The sequence below is a fragment of the Chiloscyllium punctatum genome, chromosome 38 (genome assembly GCF_047496795.1).
Source record: "Chiloscyllium punctatum isolate Juve2018m chromosome 38, sChiPun1.3, whole genome shotgun sequence".
NCBI classification, from domain to species: Eukaryota; Metazoa; Chordata; class Chondrichthyes; order Orectolobiformes; family Hemiscylliidae; genus Chiloscyllium; species Chiloscyllium punctatum.
The window spans coordinates 24,028,946-24,052,665 of NC_092776.1; the positions used below are offsets into that span (position 1 = coordinate 24,028,946).

At 38.7% G+C, this 23,720-nt stretch overlaps 2 protein-coding genes across 3 annotated transcripts in view; one reads left to right on the forward strand and one right to left on the reverse strand.

The window, feature by feature from the left end:
- ccdc186 (coiled-coil domain-containing protein 186) overlaps window positions 1-6,111 on the forward strand; it is a 117,066-nt gene extending 110,955 nt beyond the window's left edge. For both annotated transcript variants that reach the window (XM_072557373.1, XM_072557374.1), the window contains exon 16: window positions 4,614-6,111. In XM_072557373.1, the coding sequence (XP_072413474.1) occupies window positions 4,614-4,694 (81 nt within the window). In that variant the 3' untranslated portion in view covers window positions 4,695-6,111. The remainder of the gene's footprint in view (window positions 1-4,613) is intronic.
- Window positions 6,112-12,835: 6,724 nt separating this feature from the next.
- adrb1 (adrenoceptor beta 1) lies at window positions 12,836-15,888 on the reverse strand. The gene has a single exon (XM_072557382.1). It carries the CDS (start codon window positions 15,403-15,405, stop codon window positions 14,173-14,175), a length of 1,233 nt encoding a protein of 410 aa, XP_072413483.1. The 5' UTR covers window positions 15,406-15,888; the 3' UTR covers window positions 12,836-14,172.
- Window positions 15,889-23,720: the final 7,832 nt, after the last annotated feature.

A 23,720-nucleotide genomic window follows, 5' to 3' on the forward strand; every position in this document is an offset into this window, starting at 1 on the left:
AGAATTGCGTAGTCAGTGGTTAGCACTGCTGTCTTGCAGCACCAGGGTCCCAGGTTTGATTCCAGGCTTGGGCAACTGTCTGTGTGGAGTTTGCACATTCTCCCCGTGTTTGTGTGGGTTTCCTTGAGGTGTTCCGGTTTCCTCCCACAGTCCAAAGATGTGCAGGTCAGGTGAATTGGCCATGCTAGATTGCCCATAGTGTTAGGTGCATTAGTCGGAGGGAAAAGAGTCTGGGTGGGTTACTCTTTGGAGGGTCGGTGTGGGCTTGTTGGGCCGAAGGGCCTGTCTCCACACTTTAGGGAATCTAATCTAAGCTAATTTCCTAGGCAGTTGAAGGCTAAGGGGTGCTTAAAAGGGCAAAAATATAGGAGTGTGGTATCTTAGGGTTGGGTGCCTGAAGGCCTTTACAATGCTTCCAGCCTTCAACAGTTCACTTCATTTCACACTTTGTCAAGAAACTGTTCAAGATACTGGATACCTTAAAGGTTATGGACTCTGACAATATTCCAGCAATAGTACTGAATGTTTGTGCTGCAAAATTAGTCGTACCCATAGCCAAGCTTTTTTTCAATACAATTACAACATTAACACCTACCAATGTGATAAATTTCCCAGGAATGTCTTCTCAACAAAAAGCAGGACAAATTGAATCTAGCCAATTACCACTCCATCAGTCATAAACCCATGTGAATCCTGAGCTTATTACAACCTTCGTCCAAACATGGACAAAAGCAATAAAGTCAAAAGGGGAAGTAGGGTAACTACTCTTGACACTAAGGCAACTTTTAATAATGTGTGTCATCGAGGAACCCTAGCAAACCTGGGGTCAGTGGCAATTAGGGAACATGCTATGTTTGTGCTAGGTATGACTCCAACAAAGGAAGGAAGTAATGCTTGTTAGATGTCAACCATCTCACTTCCAGGACATCCTTTCAAGAGTTCCTCACTATCTTAAGCCCAACCACCTTAAACTGCTTCATCAATGAATTTCCCTCCATTATAAGGATAGAATTGTGGATGTTTGCATAATTGCAGCACCTTTTGCAACTCCTCGGATGCTGAAGCAACCTGAATCCAAAAGCAGCAAGATGATGAACATTGTTCAGTTTTGAATTGATAAGGAGCAAATAATATTCATGCCATTACCAACAAGAAAAATATACAACCATTTTTCAATGGTGGTACCATTGCTGAATTTACACTATCAACCTCTTTCACAAGTTTCATGTGTATCCAACATACCTGTTCCACAGTTCTGGAATTTGGTTCTCAAAACAGCTTCATCTCTCCTCTCTCACAATCTGTATTAAAATCCCCTGTTTGAAAATGTTTTTTGTGACCCTTTCTATGATCTCTTTTCATGCGTCTTTTTCTTTTCAGTACTGTGAAACATTTTCAGAATTTTTTAATTCTTTTCCTCCTGTCCCTGATATCCATTCATCTTTATTAGTTACAACATACTTAATGCTATCTTAAATCCATAAAATTCAATAATCTCATTTTCACTCTTACTGATGCTGCTGTCAACCTCTCTGCAGGGGTCTATATATGGGGGTATCACATCTATACTCAGTTTCCATTTAAGCTGTAAATCTACACCAACTGGATAATAAGCATAATAAACTTAAGACATTTGTTTGTAAGCTGAGTTCTTTTCAACCTTTTTTTTAGGTTAAAGTACTTTGACTTTTAATTGTATGTCATTTGCATAGGAATAAAGATCTCTTTTAACTTTGATAGAAGATTTTGTTTTAAGGAAACTTGTAACATTTTGTCACAATCAAAGGGTTAACTTCATAACTTGTTATGAAACATTAAGCAAAGCAGACAACTACACCATGAGCAAATGCATGCACTATATTCCATTATATTACTGATAACCGTGACATGCAGTTATCTTTCTTTAAAATGTGGTTCTGCCTCAAGTGATATGCATGTTTCTTTAAAGTTCTTACTCTGCACTTTTTAAAAATATGAATCCTAGAAATCATGCCACTTTCCAGGTAGCTTTTCCCCTCCCATTTTGTCTACTTTTCTCAACAGAATTTTTTTCTATTTGTCTCCAAGCTGAACGTGGGGGGAAAGATTAGCCTTTTTGCTACAAGCTGCATGTCTGTTACTAGAAAATAACTTCTTTGTTTTTATGTGTGTCACTAATACTTTGCAAAATGCAATTCATTATGATAATTTTAATCCATTAACTATAGCTGTGATCTTGCTTACTGAAAAGTTGACATTTAATTTCTTGCATTCTGCATTATCTACCTTACATTCCTTAGAATGACTTTTATTGAAGGGAGTAATTTTAAATCAAATAAATTTTATTAGCAAACATAACTTTTGTATATATGGTCATCGATAGCAACACTTTGCATTTGCAATATCTATAGTAAGTCCACTCATTGTTAATGATTCACAGAACTTAATATAAAGTAGATGTCACCATACTTGTCCTTTTTCTATATAAAGGCATAAAGTGACTGCAAAATCAATGGCCAGGTAAAGTTTCAAAATCTTTTTAAATTTAGCTGAGAGAAATTGAAACAGCAAAAAATCAAGTTATTTATTTTAAGTTTCTGGAACCTGATACTGAAAAACCAATAAATTCTCAGTAATAAAGGTCTTGTCTAATCACATTGCCAAGTTCTCTTTGTAAAATGTTATTTTCTCACCATGAACATTTTTATTTAAAAGTCCTGAGCAATGTAGTTGTTTTGGTAGCCTTTGCTAAAATTTATGATGATCTTCATATAATACTACCTGCAGTTGTGATCTTCATATCTGACCTTTGGTCAGTTTCTCCTTGCTGATCTACTTTAGAGTCTTGTTTGCAGTGCAAAGCAATTCCGAATCGTTCAACTTATCTTTGAATTGTGTCCTCAGACTTCTTAACTCTGCAGTTATTTTTCCAGCTCTATATATTTTTCTTCTCTGTCCTGATTACATTATTCTTCTGACTTTTGATTTTGTGCAATGCGGCATTCTTTCTTGTCCCATCACTGGCAATAGAATTTCAGCTACTTTAGTCTTAATCTTTGGATTATTTATTTAAAACCGTGTACCAATTTTTCCTTCTCGTATTTTTTTTCAAAATAACTTCCTTTGACTAAGCTAAGATTCTTAACTGTCTATTTTCTGACTTGCTGCCTGTTTCCTTGGATCTGTGAAAGCCCCTGTGACATTTCTGACATTCACTGTTATATAAATATATAATGTTGTTGCTAACAGTAGCAGTACAAGATATTATGGTTTGTGCATATTATCTGCAATAGGGACATGAGTTTGCATTAAGGTTTCATTGGAATCTTGACTACCCATGGAGTATGTGCTATGTCCCAGGTTCCACTTCAGGAAAAAAATGTGCATTTGTGAATTGAAGTAATTTTAAAAGTATATATGCTGAAACTCATGATGCTTGTGCAAGGGAATGAAGTATGTTCCTTGATCTTCGATATAATTAGTAATGATTTCAATAACTAATCTCAACACTGTGACAGTGGATCTTTAAAGATGGTAAATGAATATAGTGGTACTGTATGTTACTTTATATTTTTTCTACACCTGAAGTCTTAGTTTGTAGAGAGAAGTTTCTGATTTTTTAAAAAAACTGACCTAATGTTTACCTGAAGAAGCTATTCCTACGTACGCTTAAAAAGTGCTTTTGTCATCTCTCTTCAGCTTTGGCTACTCAGGGTAGAAAACAAAAATTTGCCATTATCAACTGTGCGCTCCCAGTAAATTTGCCATTGTCAACTGCACGCTCCCAGATAATTTTAATCCATATAATCAGTGCCTTCAGTTGTGTTACATGATTGCTCCTGTGATGGTTATGGCAAAAACACAGTTAACAATAACATGACAATTCTGCTAAGTGGCAATATGACGTTAATATCACCAGTACTTCCCATTGTAGCTTGTATTTTTCAACCATTTGCCTTTCACAGTAGTTTCTGTCTTTGAATAAAAGAATTTAAGTAAGAAAATATTGTTCTTCTCCAGTATGCTGAGTACGTTTTGTAATTTGTGAAGATAATCAGATTCATGAGTGAAATAAATTTGAGGAGTGTTTAGTTTAGTTGAGTTTACACCATTTCATTAGACCTGTACAACTGACCATTTCAGCTTTGACTGGATGTTAAAATTAAACAAATGCAATTGCAGACTGAATGGAAAAATGTCACAAAATGGCTTTGACAAGTATTTTTGTATTTGGTGCGGCTTCTATTTTATCCATATGACACATCTGATTTTTCTTTCTCATGTTTATACTCCATAGAAGGTCGCTTTGGAATAAGTTTTATGAGAATAATTAACATGCAGCTGAACGGGTTTAAAAATCATATCTGCTGGAATAATTTAGCCATTGAAGTAGATTTCTCTCATTTTAGCAGAAGATGGTGCTGCAGTATTGTACTATATAGTTGGATCCAATTTGCTAAAATTGGACTGCAGTTACATAGATGATACAATAGTCAGTCAGTATAATCAACTATACCTGAGTGGGAGGTTAATTTTCAGTAATTTTCACTAAACCTATTGCACCTACCAAAATTTGTGTGAAGGATGAAACAAAATATATACCACAAACTTCACATCGTGACTTTTAATTACAGGAAAACTTGCAGACGCTGGGAACAGAAATAGAACGTCTGATCAAGTGCCAGCATGAATTACAGCAGCAACTAAAGCATTGAATTGGCACTGGTGTCTGTTTAAGCAACTCCATTGTGAATTCAAGAGAACAGGTGCTGGACAGGCAAAGAACTCACATCACTCATGACTCGGACAAGTATATCTTATCTGCAGCCTGCAAGAAGATAATGTTGCTTCCCCCAACATGCAGGTTTGAAATATTCCGTATGCTGCAATGAACTGATTTTTCTGGAACCTTAGTTTCTGAAACGAATTTTCAGTTAACATTTCTAAATTTCCACATGCATTCCTGTGATCTGCTACAAAAATAATGAAAGATGACTGCTGAACCTGCAAGCATAGTAATTAGTGGATATTGACCATTCTTCTGTGCTCTTTGGTCTTTAAGGAAAAAAAAGCAATGAACATTGTGCATTCTTACTTAGTTTTTTTTCTGACATTTTGGGGACTGTGGTGCAATTATACAGAGCGACACCTGATCATTTTTTAGCAGACAGCTAAAGTGATTTTTAATTTTGGAGCCAATTTGAATTAATGGTAAACTAAATTCCTACACTGCTGAGGCAAATAAAGTGTGTACCCATCCTGTTGTCTGCCAAATCTTGCTTTCTTGCTTTGACACGAAAGGTTCTCCATGACATTTCTGCTATTGAGCTTTCATTTCCATTTACATTGCAGTATGAATGTATTGTTTGGTAACCTGAACTACTGATGTAATTAACTGATCCATAAACCAATCCATAAATTGGTTTAGTTATTGAATAATCAAATGTCCTTGTGAAACAAGTTTCCAATATGATAATAGTATGTTATAAATGCTGATTATTGCAGAATAGTTCAACTTTTAAAATAAGATTTTGAAAGAAGGATGATCATGTTTTGTTAAAAAGGAAACTAAGATGATGATCAGAGAAATTATGAATTATTTGATTCATAACTAGTTACCCATTTCTTACAAATAGTGTGCATTCATCAATCCAACAACTTCAAATTTGTCAGTCATCTAATCAATGCTCTCGTTTAATCAGGAATTTGATGTTACCATTGCATGAAAGTTGACTATTTTATATGAAACCAAATTACTCCCTGCAAAATGTAGTAGAAATGCACTTTAAACTTAAATTATTACTTTCCAAATTGCACAGTATGTATCTGTTATGGATCATAGTCCATATACCTTTTTAATTTTTTCCACCTTTTTCAGTTTGTTTCTTTTGCAATACATTCATAATGTTGTGAAAGTGATGTTGTAGTTTATTTTGAAAATTAATTTGTATAATTAAGTTGTAGATACATTTCTGTATAAAGAGCACAGTTTTTAAAGTGTTAATCTATAATATGTATATATGGAATACTGGATTAATAAATTACATTGTCTTATTTTGTTATGCTAGCTTATTGGAGGAGTAACTTCATTCAAAATGTATTTCGGCCTATATATCACTTATTTCCAAAGAGCAGTGAACCTTGATTAAACTCACTTGACTCTAAGTATTAGACATGAGTATTCATTCAATAACTGGGATGTTGCATTGGGTTCTATGCTTGAAATATGATTCCTTGACTGGTTTCTACCTGCTGTCTTGTGTTAGATGCAGAATAGCAAAATGCAATCAGTGAAACTTCTTCCAAGTTGAATTAACAAATTCATTTTATCTAGCAGGTTATCATCCTTGTGGAAAAAGGAATGAACTTGTATTTCTGTGGCGCCTTTCCCAACTTCAGTTTGTCCCAAAGCACTTTATAGTCAACAATGTTTTTTTTTGAAAGGTTATAATGCAGGAAACATGGCAGCCAATTTGTGAATAGGCAGGCCCACAGAGTGATATTGATTAGATCATCATCTGTTTTACTGATGACATTTGTAAGATAAGTATAAACCAGGACCTATGAATAGCTCCCCTACTTTTCTTTGAAATCATGCCATAAAATCTTTTCATTCCACCTGACGGGACAGACTCCATTCAATATCTCATCTAAAAGATGTTCTGCATTTCTGCCAATTTGTTTAATGAGGAAGTAACACCTCTGTTACTGCCATAAGTACTAAACTTTAATTTCTATTAGCATTGGAGGCATAAAATGAGTCCAGTGTTATCTGGAAGTGATACTTGGGTTTGAAACCTCAAGCCACTCCTACTAACTGTGTCTGAAAGAGAATGCTATGGAAGAACTGAATAGTTAAAGAAATGTGAGAGAATAAATTGAACATTTGGAAAGAGCAAGTATTTGAACTGGATGATGTTTCTCAAAGCCTGTGTAGAAAGATGCATACTCAATTATAATTAATTTTCCACTTAGAGATGATTCAATTCAAATGAACATTTACAAAGCTTGCAAAAATATGAAAATTATTTGATATTCGATTATTATCCTGTGAATGATACCATTGTGTTTTTTCATGTTCAACATTTTAATTTTCTTGTGAAAGAATGTAAGAGGCAAAATGCCTAATATAGGGTTGAAATCAGCATTACATTATGAATACTGCAACGTCGCTGCCATTGAGTGAGATGTAAGCAGATTACTTTCTAGGCTTTCAACATGAGATGACATTTTGTAACTCTGATACAACATACTGGTAAAGGTAGAAGTGATTTTAAAGAAAAAACATCCCCATTAGGCTGAATTATTAAATCCTCTGATTTCCTCTCCACAGGTAATGCTTTTGCTATCATCCAATCAGTATGGAACTTCTTTAATTTTTAGGAATGTTAGCAGGGAAAATGGTGAATGATTTAAAATAATTTTAAAGTAGCTGGGCTTTGCCTTACTGAAGGGAGCTTTTGGATTACCTTATATTACTGTGCTACTTTTCAACTATATTGTACAACTTAAATTTGGACAGGGTAGGGCATTGGAGACTTTGATTCATTTTGCATTAGTTTTTTTATAACTTGATGTGATTGGATATTTTGAGCTAATAATGCTCTCAAATGGAAGAGAACTCTACCATTTCCTGAATATGCAAAGGATGATAATTTGTTTTTGCTCATTTGGCATGTTATTTTTTTTCAAAGAATCTATCTGGTTGTTACCAATGTTAACTGTTCTCCACTTTTGGAAGTGCCTTAGAATGTGCTACACCCCTCCTGACTCCCCCCTCCATTGACTATTCAAATAAAATTGTACAAAACTTCTCCTCACTTCATCCATTCAAATCGCATCAGAACAGTTTAAATAGTGGTATGTAGGGATAAAAATCAGACTGCTCATGTAACTGTTGCTATTGGTGCCCATCAAGTAGGCACATAGGCTTGTAGAACCATAAAAACAGATGATATGCTAATTAGCTGTGATAATTTGCTATGTGGAAATCGGTTACCATAGTTATCACAATACAATGGTGAGGACAAACATAATCTATTGTGTTTTTAGATGCTACTTAATGTGATATGGTATATTTTGTCTTTTTGCGGCTGCAGACTATATGAATGAAACTGACCTAAAGTGGTTCCAATTAAGCAGGAGGAATCTTTTATATTTCCTTGAGTTCATTGATCATACATTGCCTCAGCATTTTGTCAGGTTGCTGTTTCTCATTGCAGTACTCTCTGCACTATATTGAAATGCCCACTCATAGTAATTGTTCAAGTGCGTAGTAAGGCATTAATGCACATTTTCTGGCTCTCGGTAAAACATCTTACTGCCTGGGCACATGCTTAAAAACTTTGTTCTTTTTATCAGCTAATGGATTCTCTTAGAAATAATTTCTAATGAGCACCTGGAATATAACTCCTAAGATGGTTTTGCCAGCCATCCTGTGCTGTGTGGGGCTTCCTTTGAAATAATTTTTATTGGTCACTGCATTGAGTATTGGAGGTGGGAGATCATGTTGCGGCTGTACAGGACATTGGTTACACCACTTTTGGAATACTGCGTGCAAATCTGGTCTCCCTGGTATAGGAAGAATGTTGTGAAACTTGAAAGGGCTCAGAAAAGATCTACAAGGATGTTGTCACCATTGCAGGGTTTGACCTGTCAGGAGAAGTTGAGTAGGCTGGGGCTGTTTTCCCTGCAGCATCAGAGGCTGAGGGGTGACCATATAGAGGTTTATAAAATCATGAGGGGCACGGATAGCGTGAATAAACAAGGTCTTCTGCCTGGGGTGGAGGAGTCCAAAACTAGAGGATTTGGTTTTAAGGCAGGATTTAAAAGATTTAAAAGGGACCCAAAGGGCAACTTTTCACACATAGGGCGGTGCGTGTCTGGAATGAGCTGCCAGAGGAAGTGGTAGGGGTTGGTAAAATTACAACATTTTGAAAGGCATCTGGGTGGGTACATGAATAGAAAGGGTTTAGTGGGAAATGGGCCAAATGCTGGCAAATGGGACTAGATTTAATTAGGATATCTGGTCGGCATGGACAAGTTGGACCAAGGGTCTGTTTCCATGCTGTACTTTTCTATGACTCCATGACTAATTTTCTTTAACAGACCAAGTTGAGACTATCTTGCCTCCTGTTGGCATTGGCATGAACCAGCAATCATTTGATCACTATCTCCCTAATTATAATGTTCTAAATCAGTGGGAAGAAACTTGTTATTTTCTTTTCCTAACGCAAAGGGATTTTGGCCCATACTGCTTAAGATGCATGATCAACTTGGTGAAATTTGAGTAGTTTTGTATGGTTTTAAGATTACCCAGTGTGTAGTGTGTACATTGTCAGCTGAAGAATTTTTCAGTTAATTCCTCTTAATTAACAACTGCGTAAGGCCACAGAACTCTTTACAATCTTTTGTTTCACAATGTGTGGTCCAATGAATTTAGACAGTTAACAAAAATAATTACCTCTTGCTACACCAAGTTAGACTGGATGCAGGGCATGAGATTGTATTGTCGCAATCATGTTATTGCGTTGGCAATCCAAAGGCTGGGACTGATGTTCCAGAGACATGAATATAACGGCCAATGAAATGTAAATATAATTGATTGCTAAAAAGAAAAATTGAATACTTTCATTTTGCACGCATCAAAATTAGGATACAGGAAACAGACTTGAGAGAAAAAGCATTTTATACAGAATGTGAAGGAGCTGCTGATTAGTTGGGCTGTAATTAGCATGGTGATGCAGCCAGAACAGTTAAGTGTCAATCTCTGGCAGATTCCAATTGGTCACGGTATTGACTGAATTGCATTTAGTGGTGGATATAATGTTCTGTAGATTGTGAACATAGCTGAGAAAAGTAAATTTACCATTAGACGTGATTCAGTTACTGAAAACTATTTATTAAATAGTCTGGACTGCTAAAAGTTGCATCAGAAACTAGTTTAAGATCATCGGCCAGGCCCAAAATTTGTGCATGCTAGCAGCTACTTAAATTCTCAGAACCCTCTTTTATGCAGGCAAAAGAAATTTGTACATACATTCCCCCTTTTTCAAAAATAAAGAGGTAGTGGAGACAGCCAAAATCTGCTACGTCCCTATGACGACATCCAGACCAATTTGGGTTGATCTGCCAGGTCTGAGAATTAAGATTGACAGTTAACGGTACTTGCATATCCACAACAATGATGGTACAGCCAATTAATGCCCTCTTCTCATGTATATATAAAATGGTGTCTTTCTTCAGGTATGTTTCATCCTAATTCTGATGAGCTTGTGATGAAAAGCTTCAACTTTTTGACTCTTTTTAGCGATGTTTATCTAATTGATTAACTGTAAAATAAAACTAGTCTCAGTAATGGTATTTATGAAAATATCACATTGTTGTAAAGACTTATCTGGTTCACTAATATTTTTCTGATAGGGGTGGCAAGTCTCCTGTTCTAATTTGGTCAACGTGACTCCAGGCCCATAACATTGTGACTGCATTCTGAAATGGCCAAGCAAGCCACTTGATTAAGAGAGAGCTTACTACCACCTTCTTGAGGACAGTTAGGCATCGGCAATAAATGCTAACCTTGCTGGTGCTGTTCACAACCCTCAAAAGAATTTAACAAACTGATCTATTTACCTTATCGCAGAAAGCATTGTTCTCTCCCATTACTTTGTTCATGTAATAGCTTTTCATTGATCAATTTTCTTTGACAGCAGGTTCTATACTGTTGCTGGATTCAAGTGTCTGCTATTGAGAAAATCTTTATGGTACACAGGCTCATCGTGTTGTGATAGTTTTAAAAAATTCATTTAAGGGGATGAGGGTGTCACTGGCTAGGGCAATATTTATTGCCCATCCCCAGTTGCTCAGGAGAGTTAAGAGTCAACCACTTTGCTGTGGATCTGGAGTCTCATGTAGGCCAAACCAGGTGAGGATGTTGGTTTCCTTCCCTAAAGCATATTAGTGAACCAGATGGGTTTTCTGACATTTGGCAATGTAGAAAATGGTCATCATTAGACTCTTGATTTCAGATTTTTAAAAATAGGTAATTAAATACTGTCATCTGCCATGGTGAGATTACCTGGGGAGGGAGTGGTGCCTATTGTGTCATTGGACATTGTAGCAAGCTGCAAGGTTCAGTATTCCCCATCCTGTCCTGGAGCCGTGTTCCAGTTCCTGCACTAGTCACTAACTGGGAAGCAACTACACCCCGTGGACAGCAGCAGTTCGAGAAAAATGCTGATATGAGAAAGGACCAAAAAAGCCATTGTCAGAAGAAGGAATTTAAAACCGGATCATGGTCCCAGCAGGAGGAGCCATTCTTGCTTGTTTTCTAAAATATCAACTCGCTTCTATATTTTATCCTTATTTTCATTTTAAAGTAGTAGGACACTTGTCTAGGTGGCTAGTGATGTTCAATGATGTAGCAGTTCAGAATAGTGCCAGTATCCTGCCCCGGAGAACAATGACAGACCGCTGCTGACTAAATCTGTCAGGCCACAGGGGTCTGAATGAGGCATCGGCATCCAATCAGCCAAGAAGCTGCCTCGGGCAGAGAACACGGCAATAGCTCTCAATTGGTTCCCGCAGAAGAACATTGAAGTGCTGAGGTTAGCGCTGCCCACTCCTCGGGAGCTCTGTTCTAAAACGCCTGTCAAATTGTTGATGAAATTACAGTGGGCGGCGAAGACTCGCTTTTACAATCTGCTTTGCATCTAGTGCTGAGCTGAGGCACTTCTGTAACCCTTTTAGCTTTCTGTCTTTCACACGCTAGTCAAAATGGAAAAATCTCAACTGCTAAAAAGAAAAAGGGTTCGAAGCAGGCTTTTGGAATATTTTGACATTTCTTCAGTTTTTAAAAGCTTGTTCCTGAGTAGTAGGATATATAGCACTTCTGCCTACGTTTTGCTCTAGTTGAGCCGTGCTGAGAGGTTGGTGGGGTGTTTAGTAAGAATGGGAGTTTCTTTAACCTTTCCCAGTTTGCTTTGCTCCGTTTGTTCATAAATCAGCTCGGAATGTTAACGCTGCCAAACAAACAATAAATTTTAACAGTCGCAGAAAGCAATATTAGTAAAAAAATCCTCACAGTTCTCCTGAATCAATCAGTCTGAAAAATAAAACAGCGTGACAGCGGATTCCATCGTTTTGCAAATATTTCCAGAGGTGCTGAGTGGCCTCCGACTGAGGTATGTATTGCTAGTTTAACCAATTTGATTCACTCTAAATTTGGGGGGCGGGGGGAGGACAGCGCAGAAGGGGACGCTTGTGGTGCTATGGTAATGTCCTAGCTCTGCGTCAGGAGGCCTGGGTTCAAGTCCCAACTGCTCCAGAGGTGGGTAATATAATCTCTGAACAGGTTGATCAGAAAATGTTTAAGTTAGCGTAAAATGGAGCTATGATCCTCCCTGTTGAATGTGACATTTTTTTTTGGTAGTAAGAGTTCAACGTTGGTCGTCACAGTTAGAAGTTCGTGGGTATTCCAAATGTAACCTGGAGGCGGCAATGATCACCTGGTTTTGTTTATCTTCAGGAAGAGCAAAAACATGCTGCAACATTTCTCATTGGTAAGGAACATTGGTATCAGGCTGGGACTAGGCAGTGGATTAAATTTGTACACCGTTTCCTTCACTTGAACAACCTGCAGCTTTTGCACGTTTTAAAATTAGAACGATACTAAATTATTATAACATTGCAACCTCAAATGCTACCAGAAAATAAAACACCCACAGCACCAAATTACTTACACTGAAGAACATGGCTGTGTTGTGAATGATAGTAGAAGCGCGGGCAAACATTACTCTCAATCTTTTGCAGTAAGTTATATAAATATACACGTGTACTGTTAAATGATGTTTATTGCACATATACCAAATATCCACACATTGTATTGGGCTGCGTTTTATATAAATATGTGCGAGAAAGCAGACTTTGTGACAATTACATCACTCACAGCTGAACGTGAATTTCATAACGCGGGGTGGAAACGCTTTTTTTTGGTTTATCAGGTAAACGTTACAGTACATCATCATTCAACACGAGTTCCCTTTTCTGTACCTATTAGTTTCGTTTTCGAAAACCTACCGGGCGTTTTATTTTTGTTTGGTTCTGTCCATATAAGATGAGCTGTAAAATATTCATCATAGTTACAACGTGGCGTATACAATCTTTGTACTGAGAAATACCAACTTTCAACACTTAGCAAAGTGCAGGTGAAGTTGGTCCTCTGGAATTTAAATTATTTAAATAAGTAACAGACCCTGTTCGTTCATCTCTTTACCGGTCAACTCTGAGGTTACGCGTCGCTTTGTCTGTTTTTAAATATATAAAATGCGATTTGTTTAATATAAACAATGTTTAATATAAATAGATCTGTACACAATCTGTACAGCTGGAGGTAGTGTTATTCAAAACACAGTCTTACAGTGAGAGAGAGCGGTTTCACCAAATTGGCAGCAACACCTTGATCCATGTCTTGAGGATGGACTGCTCGGAATGAACCCTCCGATACGAGGCGTCGGTCATGACCAGCTGTTAGAAAAATCTGAAATCTTTAATTTTAGACATGTGGACCTTTTGTTTACTTAAATTGTTTTCAAATGAAACTTGTGGTTTCTCTTTAACATAATCCAAAACGTTGAAAATAATAAGTCAATGACCTTTCGATCCGCTCTTCTGGGGACAAGGCGATCGTTGATGTAAATAGCAGCGTTCACGGAGAGCTCCTCTTTCATGCACGTTGGAAAATGCCATTGACCATGGAATGTGATTTAACCAGGATATACAATTCGTGATGGTGGGCTCTTGGTTAGTCTGATGAAAATCAGATTTCGGAAATGCCTGTCCCCTTCTGCAGTCTGTGATTGCTCCGAATTCAAACCTTAGTGTTAATCTACTTTGGCCTTCCGTTCTCCAGAACTGCGGGAAACGATCTCTTGTGGAAAGAATCCGCCGCGAAATTACTCTGCTGGGTTCAGTGCGTGTTTCCTACAATGATGTACTGAGGTAGCCCGCACTGACTGCTCGGTCTTGTCTCCAACGCCTTTTATTCCCTCCCCACCGACCTCTGTTTCGAAGCTGAATAAAAACCGAAAGAGGAAGGGTCGCTGGACCCGAAACATTAACTCTGATTTCTCTGCACAGATGCTGCCAGACCTGCCGAGCTTTTCCAGCGACTTTGTTTTTGTTTCGGTCCACCCGCGCCTAGAACTGGGACTCCTGGTCTTCAGGGCTCTCCCCCAGGTGCCGATCCAAACTGCCCCCGTTCGCCTCCTGGCAGCTGTTCCACTCTGACCAAGTCTCCAGGCTCCTGGGGTCCAGGGTGTTGCCAAACACGCCCGAACACCGGGAGAACTCTCCGGAGCCCGAGCACAGTCTGTTACTGTCTGCATGGCCGGGGCAGAACAGTAACCTCTTAAAGGCGGCTCTGAAGTCTGGGCTCTTGCAGTAAATGATGGGGTTGAAAGCTGAGTTGACATAGCCGAGCCAGTTGAAAAACAGAAAGAGTTTGCCAGGCACGATGTCAGCCCGGAACGCCTTCGCAACATTGGCCAGAAAAAAGGGCAACCAGCAGAGGGTGAAGGTTCCCATAATAATCCCCAGAGTCTTCAACGCCTTGTGGTCCTTGATGGCTATAATCTTGGAGGGTCTCCTCCGAGCTGACCTGCCGTTTGGGATGAAGTGGCTGGTGTAAAACCTGCCCTCGCACTTATCAATCTTTTTCATTTGCTTCTTGGCTTCTTGAAAGACGCGGGCATAGACGAAGATCATGATGAGTAAAGGCAGGTAGAAGGAGATGATGGAGGAAGCCAGGGCGTAGGCTTTGTTTGTGACAAAGTCACAGCAACAGGGGTCATTGTAACAGCGGATGGCGTCGGGCTGGTCATCCCTCCACCAGTGCATCATGATGGGCAACAGCGAGATGAGGCCAGAGATGAGCCACACCACACACACGATGGCCCGAGCTCGGGCTTTAGTCAGTAAACTCTGGTAGCGGAACGGGGAAGTGATCGCCACGTAGCGGTCGATGGCGATCACACACAAAGTTTCGATGCTCGCCGTCACACACAGGACATCGACCGAAGTCCAGATCTCACAGAAAACCGAGCCGTACAACCAGTTACCTCGAACCACCAAGGTCGCCCCGAAAGGCACCACCAACAAGCCCATAATCAGATCTGCACAGGCCAGAGACACAATAAAAACATTGGTTAGCGTCTGCAGCCGCTGGTTTCTGGCGATGGCAAAGACCACCAAGAGGTTGCCGAGGACTATGATCAGGACGATGCTGGCCATAACTGTGCCCATCCCTATCACCCACTGCTCAGAGAACTCTTGCTGAGGCACGTGTGGACTTACCCCGTTTGCAGGATTTACAAAGAGGATGGTGCTGGATTTGTTATTGTGACAATCCTCGGAGGACAGGCGGTCTCCCATTGTGCAGGGTGCCGCCGGCCGAACCAGGAGCTCACGTCGCTTTCACCGGAGGATGTCCCCACAGATGCTGCGTGTGCTCCTGTCCTCCTTCATCCTCTCGCTGTGGCGGCACCAACAACCTGGAGCTGGGGTCAGAGCAGCACAGCGCCCTCCCCTTTCATGTCGCACACAGAGTTCCTCCAATAATCCTCCTCCTGACGCCACATCTCCCAACTCCATTTACAGAGTATTAACTTCAGTGAGGGTGCCCCAAGTACAAGTTGAGGGCGCGAGAGAAAAAAAACTTTTTTTCAACCAATTACCTCTGGTATATATTCTTCACGAAGCTTTTTGAAGTCCTGGTGTAACAAAAAAACTGAATTTTACAGAAACACAAGACTGGACTAATCACAATTTGTATTTGCAAACGTTTACCCCACTAGGCGTTTTTCCTTTTTGTAAATTTAGTTTTGAATTCACGTGGATTAATGTGCTGACAACCACTCGGGCAGTGACGGTAAGTCCTTGTGAATACTTTTTGGGGGCCAGGAATAGACCGCGCTGCTAGCTCGAATTTCAGTAGCAGTGGAAGAGGTCCCGCCCTTTTCCATATCAGAACTGTTTGAGGAGATTATCTGCCGTACAGAGAACGTAAACCCTGCTATGAGTTTAGAAGTCGGAATGAATTTTAAGATCGCTGGCTGTTCTCAAGTTGCCAGTCCCTCGTTCTCTTTCTCACCCAGACTAAAACTTCACCACTCACTAAGACGTTTAACATGAGGATTTTATTATCCCAAGAAAGAACAACCCAAATGAATTAGATCCACGAAGTCCATTCTACTCAATATGCCATGTACAAATTTACGCTTTTCTGTACGTTCTATTTATTTAAGCATCTAAGAAAATTTTAAGGATAATACTCCTGTAACTTTAAACATTGAGGATAAACGTGAAACATTATTTTCTTATAGATAGAGTCAGCTTTTCAACCCTCACCAGTTGTATACCGCAGAATACATTTCGGGTACAGTGCTGTACATCTCTATGGCTCTATAATAGCATCACTTGTCCTTGAGAGCGACAGAATCAATCAGGATCGACAGGGTCTATTGGAGTCTGTGCCAGGTCTTTAAAATAACTGGACTGTTATTCCACAGTTTGTCAACTTTTACTACTGAAGTATTCATCCAGTTCTTTTTTTAAGTGGTTGTTTCGCATTGGATTAAACATTTTTGATAGCTCATTCTGTTGAAAGGGACAATATCTACTGTTCCTCTGGTTTTCTCTGAACCCTGCCAATTCTGCATTCGTACTCTCGTTCACTGATTACTTCAAATACGTAATTCACTTACTTCTTTGCTATTAATCTTTTGATGGGGGGGAGGGGGGCGGGGGCGATGCTTCCAATATTTTTGAATGAGAACTAATTTAGTTCTGATTCTTTGTGGTGTGCTTTAGATTTCCAGAAAGAAATGGTCTGCTGCCCTTCTCCATACAGTCTTAACTCACTCAAATCTCCCTGCACCAGCAGTTTGTACATTATTCCAAGTAAAACTACCAGTGCATGATACAGGATAAAAGAGGTTTTATTTTTTACTCAAGTACATTCATATGTGTTCCAGAGCCTTTTTTTTACTTTTATGTTGACTTATGTTTTACTTTTGTTAAATAGCTAATAATTCCAAATATTTTTGGGGTTTTTTTTGTATTTCCAATGAGGCTCCTCTGTTCTATCAAAATTATCCCTGGCCAGAGATGAGCCTGGATATTCCAATGGCTATTGAGAGGGTGACCAGAGTATTAGAAATTTAAGATGCGCCATGAGAAGAATTTAAAAAAGGAGAGTGGAAATAAAACAAATCTTCAAATACTACCCAAAATATTTGCTGAAATGCTCTACAAATTACTTTGCAAGTGATGAGTTATTTGAAAAAGTGGTGTAAGGAGGAATCAGGAATAAGGCATCTCAAGTAGGGGAAAATGCTGATCTAGATACTCGCACAGAATGGTCGTTTTTTTGTAGTGATGTTAAAGAAGGAATAGCCATTACATTCCATCAACCATTCATGCATTCCTTTCAAAACATTCAATATCTTTCTAACAATTCTGGAGTCCATATTGAATCAATTAAAACCTAACTGAAGTGAGTTCCCTTTTCAAAAAGAATGACAAGAAGAAAAGTATCTGAAATAAAATAATACTTGAAAAGGAAAAATAATTTCCCAGTTACCTTTGTCAGGTGTATCAACTTTTGTAGGCCAATTACACGCTGGTTAAGAAGCAAACAGTTAATCACTGGGCCACATAACTTAAAAATAACTTTGTAGTTAAGATGCTTAATTCATCAATGCCATTGATACTCTTATCAAATTTCCCTAACATTGTTCACTTCAACATCTAGCTTTGTGCTAACAGCAAATTATATATTAATTAGAAAATGCTCCATGTCATTTGTAAATACAGCACGGGAGCCAGAATAACTCTGCTAGGTATTGTTATTGGAGCTCAGTCAGGTGTTGTCTATGTATCATTATTTCTTCAGTTTAACAAGGCAATTTCCAGTTTTCTAGCTTGCAGTTAATTCAATGCCAATTCACCTTCTCTTACAGCCTGTGAAACAAAATACAGTTACATGCATAATGAGAGGCCAAAAATACTGCTTGTGCAAAAAACTAATCCTTTAATAATACCAGAACTGTCTAAGGTACAGTGTGTTTATCTTCTATATTCTCAAAATGATATTTTATACAGTAGTAACTTAAGTCAACATTCCCTTTCGATACATACTTATTCTCACCTCAGAACAACAACAGATTTTGCAGCTGGTCAACAGAAGCTCGGATCAGAAACTGAAAGGCTTGACTCATCTATGACTCAACACGTTTCAGAACTCTGCAAGCTTTTGTTTTCACTTTTATAGCACTAGGTGCTTATTTTAATCCTGTTTTATGACTTCTGTCTTGTTGTTCAAGTTACTAAGTGCAACTTTTTAGGGTTGTCCATATTTGCAGTCATCTAGATACTTCATTCATATCAATGTTAACTGGTAATTACAAGGATAACGCAGTGCCTTTTATACCCTATATTTTGAATTCCAGCCATTACTTTCATAGGCTATAATTGACACTTCTTAATTGAATGGCAATCTCAATAGAGTTTAAAAATTTAAAAATAAATATCTAGTTCTGGAAATATTACACCACCTCCCAAATCTGCCTGTAACTCATTCCATGCTATGCTCCCTCCTTATTATAGTTCACTTTAATAGAAGTAAGAGAGGTGTGAGGAATCCATTTTTTGTGTATCAGTGAACCTGTTGATTATTATCGAGTTCTGTATCATTAACAGATTAAATTGTACATTGCAGTCTTCTTCTGTTTAAGATTTTGCATTTAATTTTCTGGTTCAGGTAATCCATGCAGTTAGTAACTGCAATAACATATATCCTGGCACAGTATTAGATTTTGCCTTTTCTGATCATGAAAGTTTTACTCAAACTCTACAGTACATTCAGAAATTTGAATATGTAATGATAATTGACCAGTTGGAAAATGACTTATATTGAATTGGATGGTCTTAACTTTTTTTAACATTTCTGACCCTTGTGCAATACACACAGGGATTGAATATCATATTTTCTTTTTAAATGACTTAAGCAATTTAAACTGAAAATGTATTAATTAAACTATTTTCATCCAACATGTATTATTTTCAATATTTTTTCACTGAATTTTTTTGGCTGTAATAACTTTGCATCATATTTTTAAAATCATTGCTTTAAAACAACCTACTTGAGGATGCACTCAAAATATCACTGAGGAGACTCAAAGCTTTGCACCTGTATTGATCTGTGGCAAATTAAGTTCAATTGAGAAAAACATAATTTTCTGAAAAGGATTGAACTAGTCAGAGTGGAAATTTAAAGAGATCAAGGAATATTAATTATTTGGGCATTCACATAAACAGTGGAATGTGGTACCGTGCAAGAAGAACATTATATTCCAAATTACCTTGAGTTTAAATCTGCAGAGACAATCAGTTATTTATTTATTCTCAAACTGATCAGAATTGAAAGCGACAACGAAGGCAGGAAGCATATTTAAGGCTGGCCACTGGAATTATTTGGAAAATGAACAAAATGAAAGCATGTTATGGGACATTGGTATATTTGATATTTGCAAGGAGAAGATTAAACGAGTGGAACAGTATTCCTCATCTGAATTTATGTTGTAAATATTTTCTATTCCTGGATTTTAAATTAATTTAAGGATTTTTAATTTTAAGGTTAAATTAAATTGTTTATTCTTCTAAAATACATAACTGTTTATAAAGCATTTTAGGACAGCAACCGATTACGGAAGTCAATTTATATATTATTTGTGTATAGATAATTGCGAGTCTTCCTTTTCTTTTGATCTATGAATATAATGTCCTAGTTACGGGTCAGATAATAGATGTTATCACTCATTTGAAACATTATAATTAAAATATTTTCTCCAAAATGCATTTTTAAAAGTGCTTATATAAAAATGGTCTACTTGTATTTATATTTGTGTGACAATTCTTAGATAAGTGTGTTTGTAAAGTCAGAAATGGTGCTTTTGAGGATGATAAGTGTGTCTCTTCAATGGTGTCAAGTGATAACATATGGCAAATGGGACTAGATTAATTGAGGATATTTAGTCGATATGGACGAGTTGAACTGAAGGGTTTGTTTCTGTGTTGTACATTGCTATGACTCTATATGAGCTGGCTACTTTGAGATAAATGTAATTTATGCAGAAGTTTCTCAGTGTTGCCAGTGATAAGGAAACAGAAACATTCCTTTCTGCTAGCTGAATGTAAAGTAAGTAAACATAGCCACTGAAATGCATTTGAATGTAACTATAGGGGTGGCAGTATGGCTCAGTGGATAGCACTGCTGTTCACAGTGTCAGGAACCCAGTTTCAATTCCAGCCTTGGGCGACTGTGTGGAGCTTGTATGATCTCCCTGTGTCTGTGTGGGTTTCCTCTAAGTGCTCTAGTTTCCTCCCACAGTCCAAAGATGAACAGGTCAGGTGGACTGGCCACGCTAAGTTGTCCATAGTATCTAGGGATGTGCCGGCTGGGTGGATTAGTCATGGGAAATGCAGAGTTATGGGGATAGGGCAGGGAAGTGGGTCTGGATGGGATGCTGTTTGGACGGTTGGTGTGGATCCGATGGGTTAAATGGCCTGTTACCACACTGTAGGGATTCGATGATTCTATATACTGAGAAATTGACTTGTAAGGGTGTCAGTAATTGTACCAGAGAATTGGAAGAACAAATTCAACTGATCTATTGTGAATCATAGTACCATTTGCCTACACACTGTATGGCCCTTAACAATCTTGCTAAGCATGCATCAAAATGAAGAATGGAAACAAAATTAGAAATTGCCGGAAAATCACAGCCGGTCTAGCAGCATCTGTGGAGAGAAAGCAGAATTAACCTTTAGAGTCCGGTAACCCTTCATCAGAATGGTTCAGCAAGTGACAGCAAGTGTCAGTTCTGATGGGTCACTGGACCTGAAACATTAACTCTGCTTACTCTCCACAAGTGCTGCTAGACCAGATGGGTTTCTCCAGCAATTTTCGATTTTGTTTCTCATTTCCAGCATCCAAAGTTTTTTTTTGTTGAATGAAAAGCAGAATTGTTTGCTACTTCCAGAAGTGAAAAACAGGGTGGATGAGACAAAAATAATATTCCTGCCAGCAGGATGTATGTTTACAGTTACATTTTTACAATTTAAAAGGCTGGCTGAGCCTCTTCAAAGCAAGTGTGAGGAAGTCCTTCTGCATGTCCTGCACGCTCATTAAAAGGCGAGCTCCACAGAATTAACTTGTCCTGCCCAAATAAGTTCTTTGAATGAACATTACGTGCCTTCAGATTCTTGACTGTTTGGAAGTGGTGTGCAGCAGGTGTCATTGTTCTGACCTTTGCAGTGAGTAGCCTCTGCTTTGTCCTTTTTTGGGGAGTGTTCATGCCTTGGTAGTCAATGTTGCAGGGGGGCAATGGACGATGACCAGGGAGGGTGGAGGCTGGAGTGGAATGGGTGTTGGCCAAGGAGACTGACCAAGCTCAGAAGTCTGACTGGGGAAGTGGGAAAGGGTCAATGCAAGCATCCACTCTGAGAACCCAAATGAATTTCGTAGCTTGGAGGTATGAATGCTTGTCAGGTGCCCTTCAAAAATGATGACAGAGTCATCACCTCTGTAAGGAATGCCAGGAACATTGACTTGCTGCCTGTCCCACAGCAAGATTATTCACGCTGCTCACACAAGAACTTGTATTGAGTTGACAGTGGCAGAATCGTGGAGTAGTCCCTGAGAGTAAATGATGCTTACTTTCATGCCTGTAAGTGAGCTTGTATTTCACAGTGGAAGCTTCTGCCCATGGTGTCAAAATATGAAGAGTCTGACAAAATTTATGTCTAAACTTGCATCAAAGTTCCACTATTATTTAATTCCATATTGTTGAGTACCAGGGTAATGACGTCATCCAACAAGGAATGCTACATTCTTTTTTGTCTATTAAACTGTGAAGTATGAAAATGTTTGCAACTGTTAAATTACTCAGATATGGACTAATATAAGCAATCTGTTTCAAAAACCTGGACGTTATAATGATTGCGGAACTGTTGGCATTCTTCTTTATCATTCTCTGTAACCAAACTTACAGTCTCTGTTAAACATGGAGACCACAAAATTGCAGTAGTGATTCTCCTATTCTCCTGTAATATCATTGTTTAAAATAAAACAAAAACAAGTTACATTTTGTTAATGAAATGTAACTGAGGGCTGAATCTTACCAGAAATTGGCCATATGTAATTTTTGTTGAGTTTCATGAAAGTTTCTCTCTGCGAGGCAAGAATTTTCTCTTTCAGCCATCCCAAATTCATCTCATTATCTAGGTGCCATACCCCAGTGATGTCCTACTCATCTGATATTCGCATGTTTCATCCATTTACTGTAGGCAGAAGTAATTGCTACTACCAGAATAATCTTAGAAAACATTGACATTGGCGCTATCTTTGAAGCCCACCTGTGCATCTGAAGCAAAATATCAATGCTTGGCCTTAGTTGGAGGTTATGTAACAGAATCATCTGCTGAGGTCTCAAACAGTAGCCCTTGTCTTTCAATAACCATCCTTGCAAGGCATCCAGCTCTTGAATCAACATATGGACAGGAGAGTTCTGAAGGAAATGGGCATCATGCCGGCTTCCAGGGTACCTGGTGCAGGGTACTTGTAGGATCCGGTAGTAATGAATGGAGGTCTTGCAAATTAATGTACTGGAACCTCTTTCTATTTATGAATTCAATGCAATCTTTCAATGTGATGTGTGTTCAGTTTATTGTACCTTACCCCAGTGGTGTTGTCAAATACTGCTGTCTAGGCTATAGCACTGACTTTACCATGGGGAAATGATACTGAGTAATGTGGTCTAGCAGAAAAGGCATCAGTGACGGCCTTGATACATTTTGGGTGGATCATTGAGAAGTTCCTCTGCATGTCTTGCATGCTCATTAAAAGGCGAGCTCCACAGAATTAACTTGTCCTGCCCAAATAAGTTTTATGAATGAACATTATGTGCCTTCAGATTCTTGACTGTGTGGAAGTGGTGCGCAGCAGGTGTCATTGTTTTGACCTTTGCAGTGAGTAGCCTCTGCTTTGTCCTTCCTAGGGAGTGTTCACCTATGCCATGCCTTGGTAGTCAATGTTGAGGGGGGGGGGGGGCAATGGACGATGATCGGGGAGGGTGGAGGCTGGAGTGGACTGGGTGTGGCCAAGGAGACTGACCAAGCTCAGAAGTAGGAAAGGATCAATGTTTACCTGAAAGCATCCACTATGAGAACCAAAGTTCCAGTGGATCATTGGAAGCGTCCAATTGCATAGACATTTAGTACGGTCTGTCACCTTGACAGCCATCGTTGTGGGATGGTCACCCACCACTTCCTGCCCCAGATCCTGCTCTAGCAGCTTTGTATAGTTCTGTGACAGTACCTCTGGATATCCACAGTCTGCACAGTCACATCTGGAGGAAATAGCAGAGAGAATGCTAGTCTCTGGGCAATCTCTACCTCCTGCACATCCTGAGGGGACTCTCAGATGCAATCTGTTCATGTGTAGGCAATTTGGTAGCTGCTGGAAGTTGCTGTTGATCCTGGGTTTGTTGATGGATCTGTTTTCTCCTCAATTTCTTTACGCTTTTACTGCACTCCCACAGCAACAGTGACAGTAATGCCACCTGTAGTCCGATCTATCAGTCACACTTGTAATGAACCTGTGTGGGGAATATCCAAAACAGAACAGG

What these genes read in the sequence shown, in the direction of transcription:
- adrb1 (XM_072557382.1), bottom strand. Translation starts at nt 15,405, where the DNA reads ATGGGAGACCGCCTGTCCTCCGAGGATTGTCACAATAACAAATCCAGC.